The sequence below is a fragment of the Empidonax traillii genome, unplaced genomic scaffold, assembly GCF_003031625.1.
Source record: "Empidonax traillii isolate 1590-97213 ecotype Southwest subspecies unplaced genomic scaffold, ASM303162v1 scaffold511:size449868, whole genome shotgun sequence".
In the NCBI taxonomy this organism is placed as follows: domain Eukaryota; kingdom Metazoa; phylum Chordata; class Aves; order Passeriformes; family Tyrannidae; genus Empidonax; species Empidonax traillii.
In genome coordinates this window covers 364,557-374,114 of record NW_020955704.1, presented here as the reverse complement: position 1 = coordinate 374,114, position 9,558 = coordinate 364,557, and the positions used below count along the sequence as shown (strand labels likewise).

At 34.8% G+C, this 9,558-nt stretch overlaps 1 protein-coding gene across 10 annotated transcripts in view; it reads left to right on the top strand.

Annotated features, from left to right (window-relative positions):
• The window catches only part of RBFOX1 (RNA binding fox-1 homolog 1), a 122,834-nt gene that overhangs the window by 29,849 nt on the left and 83,427 nt on the right, over nucleotides 1–9,558 (top strand). For all 10 annotated transcript variants that reach the window (XM_027896693.1, XM_027896689.1, XM_027896692.1 and 7 more), the window contains exons 2-4: nucleotides 1,712–1,855; nucleotides 4,171–4,224; nucleotides 9,258–9,350. In XM_027896693.1, coding sequence (XP_027752494.1) covers nucleotides 1,712–1,855; nucleotides 4,171–4,224; nucleotides 9,258–9,350 — 291 coding nt within the window. The remainder of the gene's footprint in view (nucleotides 1–1,711; nucleotides 1,856–4,170; nucleotides 4,225–9,257; nucleotides 9,351–9,558) is intronic.

The window sequence follows — 9,558 nt, the reverse complement described above, 5'->3', positions numbered from 1 at the left end:
CTTTCATCTCTTAACAGCTATGTACTATGTTTAGTATTTAAATCACTAAAAATTTGTAAAGATAAATGATTTCAGTTTGTGGGACCCTCCCTGTGAGTTCAGGGAGTAGCTCAGTTTTAGGTTTACACTTGATCCCAGTTATTTGTTTGGATCATTTGAAAATCCTTCTTCAGTGCACATGAAACTTTGTATTTGTGTGTGAGTCTCATCATATGCCATGAAATGTGGATGCTGCTGATGGACTGATGCTGCTGCAGAAATAAGGCCCTGTATTTGTGAAGTATTCTAAGCAATGTAGATATTTGTACTTTTAATTTGAGAACATTTCTACTTCCTGGGTAAGATGTTATTGAACTGAACTTGCTAGAATTCTCTTTTTATGTAGTTATTGCTGATATAAATGATGTATTCTGTTTGAGTTCTTTTGCTTCCTCTTCAACAGGTTTGTTGGTACTAAAACTGTGTGGTAAGGTTTATTTTATTTAACCATTTTTATGTTGCTTCAACTGTTGTCTCTTAAAAGAAATTTCATACTAGCAGGAAATGGGCCATTTCTTCTTTTTATCTTTTTTTTAGTGAAAAAACTCAGAAAGACAAACTGAACTGTAACATTAAACACGAGACAAGTGAATGCTTGGAAAAAGAATGGGGTCAGAAGGAAGAGGAAGGACAGAGAAAATAGAGTAGCAGTTGTAAGATCATCCTGATAGTTTCATTCAACTATTTTCTTTCTCCTTCTATTCTTCCACATCCCCTCTGCCAATGCAAAATCTTTTTCCACTGATTGGCTGTACATGCAGTAATTAATTAGACACTGTAGGAAGTAATTGAGGAACACAGATGAGAAATTCCTGTAACATACTGATAGACCAGCACTGGTTAGTTTTACTTTTTGGATGAAGGACATTATGTTTTTCCCTAATCTCTCTGGAGGCTTATAATTTTTTTCCCTAAATTGTAATACACAGCAATGTCCTTCAATTATTAAATTGAAGCATTTTAAAACCAGGGAACAGTGTCCCTGTTAGAAGAACCATGACATAATCTCATTTTAGTGGGGAAGAAAATCTGTACAACTTTGTTTCTGGGTCTCACTTTTCTGTCAGGCAACCTTCACCACTGATTAAACTTCTGTTCCCTCTCACAACTCAAGGCCCTTTCCATAATGCTCACCATTTATCCAGACAAAATGACCCTCTAGTGCCCATCAGCACTGCTTATGAAATGGCAAGTAGATGTGATGTGTTACCTGCCTCCTGTGTAGAAGTCCCAGTGGCCTCTGAATGAAAGTACTAATCTGATTTGAAAGTGTCTGGCTTGCTTCTTGCTGCTAGTAAGATATATTTGGACATGGAGATTCAGTTCCTTCCATTGGCAAACAGGGATTGAGGTTAAAGGGATTCAACAGTCTTATAATATAGGGAGATACGTTTGTTCATTATTTAAAAATAGCTCAGAAAATCTACAAATAATAATCTGCTTGTTACTCTCCAGTTTATTCCAAATACATGTTTATCACATGTGCTGTTGAGACAGATACAGAAATGGGTTTGATTTTCATGTATTTAAACTTCTGGTATTCATTAGTATCTTTGAGTAGATTTAACTGCTTTTCAGTAATTATTTTTTTTTGGTGAATTTAAACCTCCACCTTGCATTAAAAAATGACGGAAATACTTACAGTGTGCTTTATTTTGCTTTACCTTTTTAGCAGACAGATGATGCAGCACAGACCGATGGCCAGCAACAGACACAATCTTCTGAAAACACAGAAAACAAATCACAGCCAAAACGGCTTCACGTCTCAAATATACCATTCAGATTCCGGGATCCAGATCTTAGACAAATGTTTGGTGTAAGTGCTCATCACTTATTTGTTCCTTTTTGTATTTACATTGCAATGGGTATTTTAGGCAGCTGTGAGAGCTGTATCTCTGATTTAGGCTGTTTAACCATTTTCAGTAAAGATTTTCTTTTCATCTGTTTACGACCAAACATCCAAGGAGTTCTACCAATTCTACTGTGTGTGATGCAGTTGGATGTTTTGTGTTACATTCACCAAACTCTACCTATGTTGGCTTAAAATATTAAATGCACATATATTCCTGCTGTGCACATCTAGATTTACATGCCTGCATTTATTAGTTTTGATGTAAAATAGTCAGGTTTTGACCTCGTGACTGAGGAACTCAAATCTGTAGGAGGACATGGACTGAATTTAAGACCAAAGTTCAGGAATGGGAATCCTCACCCACTCCCACAGGTTTCTGTAGATTCCTAAAGTTTTTGCTGGTATTTTTCAATAAGTCTCTCAATTTTTATTTTCCCCCAGGCCATTGGCTGCCTTCAAGCACATTCCCTGTGTTTCACACATCTCAAATGTGCCATCAGTTTTAGGCTCATAACCACGAGAGTCTGGACTGCGTTTCTTCTCTCTGTTCCAAGATGTCTTAGATTTATTTTGAAATGTCACTAAATGTAATCTAGCACTTGATCTCATCTATTAGAACCCACTTTTTCCTTTTTCAAGTTGGTACTCTTAAGCATTTATGTTACTCTGGCTTTCTTGTTTCTGATCAGTAAAACTGCTTTCTATTCTGCATTACAGCTGGTTATTCAGTGCAGCATCAAGCACTTTGTGGCTCTGAACTTCTCTCCATCTTTGATGTTCAGTTCAGATTTTTAACTTCTTCTAGTGTATTTGTATGTGAATTAAGACGTTGGTTTCTCAATATTTATTTCTCTGAAGTAAACAGTCACTGGAAAAAGAATCCTGATAGAGTATTAGGAAATAAATGGCTGTTGTGCTGGATCTGACTTGCTACAGGTTCTCTCCCCTGAATGCAGCTTACAGCTCATCAGCAAAATAGCAGAAGGCATAATAATTAACCCTCTGGGGAAAAATACGCAAATTTATTTAAACTAAACAAACCGCTTAAAATAGATTTCATTTGAAGGTACATTAAATTAAAGGATTTTTTTTAAGTATTGCAGTAATTTATAAATGAATAAAAACTGCATTTCCTTTCAGTTTTTAAGTCTCAGGTCTCAAAAGACTAACACTGGAGAATGGCTGGAGTTTTCCAGCTGACTTTCAGAATGACTTGGTAACAGTAAACTTTTTTTTTCTGAATTGGTAGAAAAAAGCAATTGCTGCAAGTGTGAGTTGAAATATCAGATGTGAGATACGGTAGCACAGCATCGTGACCCCGTTACACACACAGCAGCTGACCTTGGATGTGGACACAAACACAGCAGAGGAGGATTCTTTAAACATGAAGTCAATGACTGCTTCTAGGCTGAAGTGGCAGTTAAAACATTAATTAAATGGTGAATGCAAGAACATGAAATAAGCCAAGGGATAACAAGTGATGGTTGATTTTTTTTCATAATCAAGTTGAAACTCTTTAATAAGCTAGAGAAGCAATGCTGTAATTTCTGGCCTGTAATTGTTAATTATATCTTAAAAGTTTGAACTACAGGCTCACTTCTGCAGTTCCTGGGACTCCTGCTGGATTATTCTTCATTTGCCTGCCTCCAATTTCTGCCTTTTTGTTTAATATATCAGGGCATCTACCAGTGTTAACACTGATCCACACTGCATGTTAATGACATATGAAATAACAGCAGTGACCCACTGAAACATTACGGTGGCACTTGACAAAATGTGTCCTCACAGAAAGTGTTCCAACTAAACACTACCCAAGTCCAACATTTATTCCCTTCCTAAGACAAATCCAATAGGGACTTTTTCTTTGGGATGGCAGGTGAGATCAGGTTTTGTGTGCGTGAACAATGCCTGGAGAACTGAGTGCTATTGTAAGGTCAATAGGGATAAGAGTTGCTACTAATATTATAATAAATATTATAATAAATGTGCAGTTCTGAGCAGGGAAAAATCCCCCAAAAAGTAAGTGTCTAATCCAGTTTTCCAAATTATACTCCATTATAACAAGAACTTCTTAGGGAGTAACAGTTACCCTTTTCAGCAAGGGTGGAAAGAAATCCTCATTTCCCAACTGGTTTAACCTTATTCTGGTAAAATGTGAGTAACAAAATTCCTTTGCTTGTTCTGGAAAGCAGCAAAAAATCTTTGGATTTTTTGCACTATATGTAGGTGGAAGTGTTGAAGTTATCTAATTTTCTTGTAACTTTTCTATTTCTTTGCAGCAATTTGGTAAAATCTTAGATGTTGAAATTATTTTTAATGAGCGAGGCTCAAAGGTAAGCAGTTTAATTCACCTGTGGAATTTTTTTAAATTTGTTTAAAATACTTGTATCAGTAAAAGGAAACAACTGCACTGCTGTTGAAAAGTAATGTCTGAAATTTTATGTTAGTGAAAACATCATCTGAGCTGTCAGTCAGTTTTCTAAGCAGTATGAAAATGATTGGACTCATATCTTTTAAAGTGGGTAATTTTAGCTACTCCAAACTGTCATCTGTTTTATGGGAATGTTGATTTCTGCTGTCCTTATTCTTCAAGGGTAATTATCTCGTTTATTTTATAAGATGAGTCCATACTTAAAGATATTTGTAGGCAGGTTTGTATTAGTACAGGTGTTTTTTTCATTTATTGAAATGAAAGGTGATAATGATACCTAATATGTGATTGTTCCAGATTATCTAAGTGCAGATGTTTTCCTCTTTAGTTAAAGCCTTAGTACACCAACCCTTTGAAAACAATCTATTTTAACATTTATTTCATTAAGAGACTTCTTATTGTATTGCAAGCATTTTTTTTTCCTGAAAATTACTTTGCCTTAAGTGCATACTTCAATTTATTCAGTATTTAAGAAATAAAGCAAGATAGGCTGTGACTACACTGGCATCATTACCTGGTGCAAAACTGCAGCCCACTATGTTCACCTGTGATATCAGCTGCATTAGAGGGGTTTATGTGTATGTCATATGCATATATTTTTTTCCTTTTCTTGCCATGTCAGACACACTGGGAAGTTTATTCACTAATGTTTGTCTTCCTGTAACTCATATATCATTTATTATTAACGATGGAATTCTATTGCTGTTCTAAACATACTGTAATCTGTCATTTTTTTTAAGAATCCTCTAGATCATAAATTTGTCTTAAATCAGATATATTTTATTTTTGTTAATATTTATGCTCTGAACTTAAAGACTTCACTTTTTTTTGTCTACCTGAATAGAAGAGCTGAAATTTGGTGGTTTATTATTCAGACATTAATTAGTCCCCTTTCTAGCCCAAACCCAGTTGGAAAATTCATCAGCTTTATCAGTGAACAACTAAACTGGATGGAATTTTGTGGCTTAGAATCTTCTACTCTGGCCAAAATTAATTATTGTTAAATTATGGCTGTTCAGTAGCATTTGAAAATGATGTAGATTGTCCAGAACATTCTCCTGTTGGATAGTACTATAAATTCCCAAAGCTATCCCACACTGGTCACCTTGGCTGGGTTGTGTTGAAGTGGAGCTGAGCACCCATTTCATGGGGTGGTGCTTTACCCTTTTGTTTAGCCATTCAGTCTTACACAGGGGCTTTTAACCACCACATCTGCAGTGGACTGTGCATAAGTGTGAGGCTTTTTAAAATTATATGGGGAGTGGGATGAGGTGGTGTTTCTGAATTGGGTTGTTTTTTGTTTTTTTTTTTTTTTTTTTTAATAATGGTGACGTTGCCATACTGAAAACATCCTGTTGCCTTGTGCTAAACCCAAAATCCTAGACAGGATTTCAGAAGGAAGAGGTTTTCCCAGGTGGGCTTGTAATGTCAAGATCTCCTATTAAATATCCTTGCACTCTCAGTGCTGCAGTGGTGCATCCCAGCTGTCTCCGAGTGAGCTGCTCGAGATGCCCAAAGCAGTTCTGTGATGCATCTCATGGCTCCTGTCTGCTCCTTCTCATCTTGCTTAGGGTTATTTTACACAGTATTTTAATTTGCAGAAGTACCCTTAGATTCTCTCAACTAGATAGAAAAAAAATATTAGGATTAAGAGGGACATCTTTTTTTTGGTTCTATTTTTTTTTTATTTATTTATTTTAATCTGATCATTTCGTGTCCATTCTGTAGGAATTAAGATGCACCAGATTAAACTCCCATTCCTGGCAGTGCTTATCTATGTTTTCATAAAATCCCACTGAAACTGAAAGGACTACTAAGTGGTTTCAAACTGAGTACAGGTAACAAAGTTTGCAGGATCAGAATTCAAAACTGTTTCTAGCTGCAGTTTGGCATAAGAATTGCTAGAATATGTTTTTGTTTCTGTTTGTTTTTCTTTCTTTTTATTCTAATAGTTAATGTCTTAAAAGATTCTTGCAAAAACAACAGAAGTGGGTTCATTCTCATGCCATAATAGCTAAGAAAAATGGAATTACATGTTCAAAAAAAACCATGACATTAGAACACAATCATAAAGTATAAAATGATTTTGCAGAAGGGAGTCCTTCCATAAAAGAAAATCCTAAAATAATGCAGGTTTTGTAGTACAAATTTCTGTTTGGGTGCATAATAATAATAATGAAGATAACTTTACTAAAATTATATGGCAACACTGATGACTTTTAAACTTTTGAGTGTTTTCTATGAGTTATAAATTAATGCTCTAGACAGCTACATATACACGTTCAGAAATCTGTGCATATATTAGTATACATCTAGAATGTATTAATACATATTTCTTCAAATAAGAACTCCGAAGCACCTCCCAAATTAAATCAGAACCTTCTCACTTACTAGATTGGCTATTATTAAATCACTTGACAGGCTTGAAAAATAAAATGTATTTATTTACATTACCAGTTGATAATAAAATACATGGTACACTATGATAAAGCAGCTGTTAACTCAGCAGCATTTAAAATTGATGTTAAAGTGTTCATGTAGGTGTTTGGATGTGTGATGAGTGAATCTGCGTTCTGTTCTTGAGTTTCTCTGTCAGCTAGGTAAGGTTAAAGATTTGCATAAATAGCAGCTTAATTTAAATAGTGTTGATTATGAGAATAAGTACAACGTAAGGAATTAAAAAATTACAATGAGTATTATTTTCAGAGTCTTTGAAGTTTCTGTCTTATCTTGGCTTGTTACTCCACTTTGTATGTTTTTCTTATTTTTTAGTATAATTAGGTTTTTATCTTTAGCTGTAGCAGGTAGTGCTGTTGTGAGCTAAGGAGACTGATGGAAAATTTTAACTAAACAACTCTCACCGAATTTTTGCAATTCTGAGAAGATACAATTGCTCAGCCAAGAGAAAGGGGAGAACAAGGAGAATTGGGGGAATGTGTGCTATACATAGAGTTAGGCTCCTTGGATCCATGGATCCAGTGGTGTTTTCTGCTGTGAAATTTTCTTAATGGCATTTTAAATTAGGGCTTGTTTTTTTTTTTTAATAGAGCTTTAATGAGATAGAAGGAGGCAGTTGTAGAAGAAATAAAAGTTTCAAGTTGAGAATGGGTTTATGTACAAGAAAAGCCTGTACTGGCATCTAAACCGTGGAGATTAGTGCTGAGGAGGGGGATTTACTTTCTCTCAATGCTCCTGGTGCTTTGGGCAAAGAGAGTTACATCTTCAGTGTCTTGTGACAAGCGAGGTCATGGCCTTGTGCTAAAATTGAGGAGGGTAGTGTGGAGAAAATGTGTGGAATCAGGTGTTCTGAGAGTGACTTCAGCTGGGAGTGGAGCTGCTGACAGAGCAGAGCTGAGCTGGGGCTTCAGGCTGGGCTTATAAGGGGAAAAAAAAAAAGAGAACAATATGTTTAAGCTACTTTGAAGAGAGTGAAACAGAAACTGCTGCTGGACATAAATGTCACTGTTTGTATTATAAATGGGCATAAATAAATGAGTTCTTGGAGTAGATAAAATAACTCAAATCCAAATAACAAAGATAATGATCCTCATAGTTATTTAACTTTTTTTGGTTGATTGTTGATTAATTAGTTTTGTTCATACCCATTGTTTTTCTCACTGCTTGGTGTCAGTTTTACCTTATATTTGGTCAACTCTTTGTATAAAATGTGTGAATAAATGTATAAATGTCTTCCTTTTTCTTTTGTACCTTTTCTTTTTTTAAATCAATCACTGTGTATAACAGGTAGTACTGAAGAAAGTGGGTGAACACTGATCACAAAACTTAGTGAGGGGACAGCAGATGGGCAGTTCTGCTTGTGAAGTATCGAGGATGCAGAAGTGTATTTGTTTGGATAACTTTGGGGGAGGCATGCAAAGAAAGGCATTGTAGTGCTAATGCAAGAATTACTAGAATTACTTCAAAGGGTTGGTGTATATTTCTAAAATGTTCTTGGATATCTGATTTTTTTTTTCCAAAATATTTGCCATTTTAAACAGTGTTTGATTTAACTTAGCACATAAAAGGAATTTTAGTAGGACTGGGAGTGTTTGTTTTAGCTTAATATTATAAAGGAGAGAATTTGTCATAAGCAGAATTTTAGATTTGTCAGATGTTCTGCTGTCCCATTATCATGGGATTCTGGGGTTTTTACCAGTTGCATGTTTATATGTGGAAAGTAATATGCAGAACTAGTAAATGAAGCAGTTAAACTTATTTAAAACGTTTGCATTTTTCTTCCTTTATCAGAATTTCTTTTTCTATTCACATCATGTGATTTTCTTTGCTCTATTAATACAAGAAAGTTTATACTTTGTTCTAAAAGTACTTTTGTTTGGTTGGTGGTTTTCTTTTCTCTTTTTTTTTTTCTTTTATAAAAAAATAAGTAAAGGCTGTATAGTTTGACAAAAGTTTAAGTTACCCTAGTGTTGCATGGGAACAATGTTTCTTATGATCACAACAGCATGATTAAGTAGGCAATGTTTAGAGTATATTGACATTCAGTGTTGAATTTTGTGCACATGTTTTTTATTTCGTTGAGATATCTGCATGTCATTAAAATGTGGTTCATTTTCTTTTCTCATTAGTTCATTTTTTTCTATGTGGAGACACTGTAATTTATTTTAATTTCATTTTCTTATTGTTAGATTTATTTTCCTCTGTAGTGACATGTAGAAAGGTATTTTTGGTATCATTCTTTGACTTTCTCAGAGGGTATTATCTAACTGATGACAGAAAAAAAAAATTTGTTCACATTTGTCGCTTATTTATTGCACATCTCAATACAATTATAATTTCTCTAATTTGCATGTTACAGAAATGAAGCGAGGACAAGAAAATATTAAATTAAAGAGAGAGAACATAAGCAAACAAGTGGTCATTGACTGAAATAATAATGTGCATGTTGTTTTCCCCCCTTCTCCCTCCTGCATGCAGGGATTTGGTTTCGTAACTTTCGAAAATAGTGCTGATGCGGACAGGGCGAGGGAGAAATTACACGGCACCGTGGTAGAGGGCCGTAAAATCGAGGTGCATGTTCAAAATATTTTCCTTTTCATCTTTTTTATAAATGTCTGCTTCACTCTCATTTGTTGTTTCAGATGCATCATTGGTGTCTTCTGTGTGCTCCCCCTTCCCCTTCCCATTGTTTATATATATATTTATATATAAAGAGAGAGAATCTGGCCTTACTTGGGTTTTTTATTATGATTTCTTTTGTAATTATTATTATTATTAT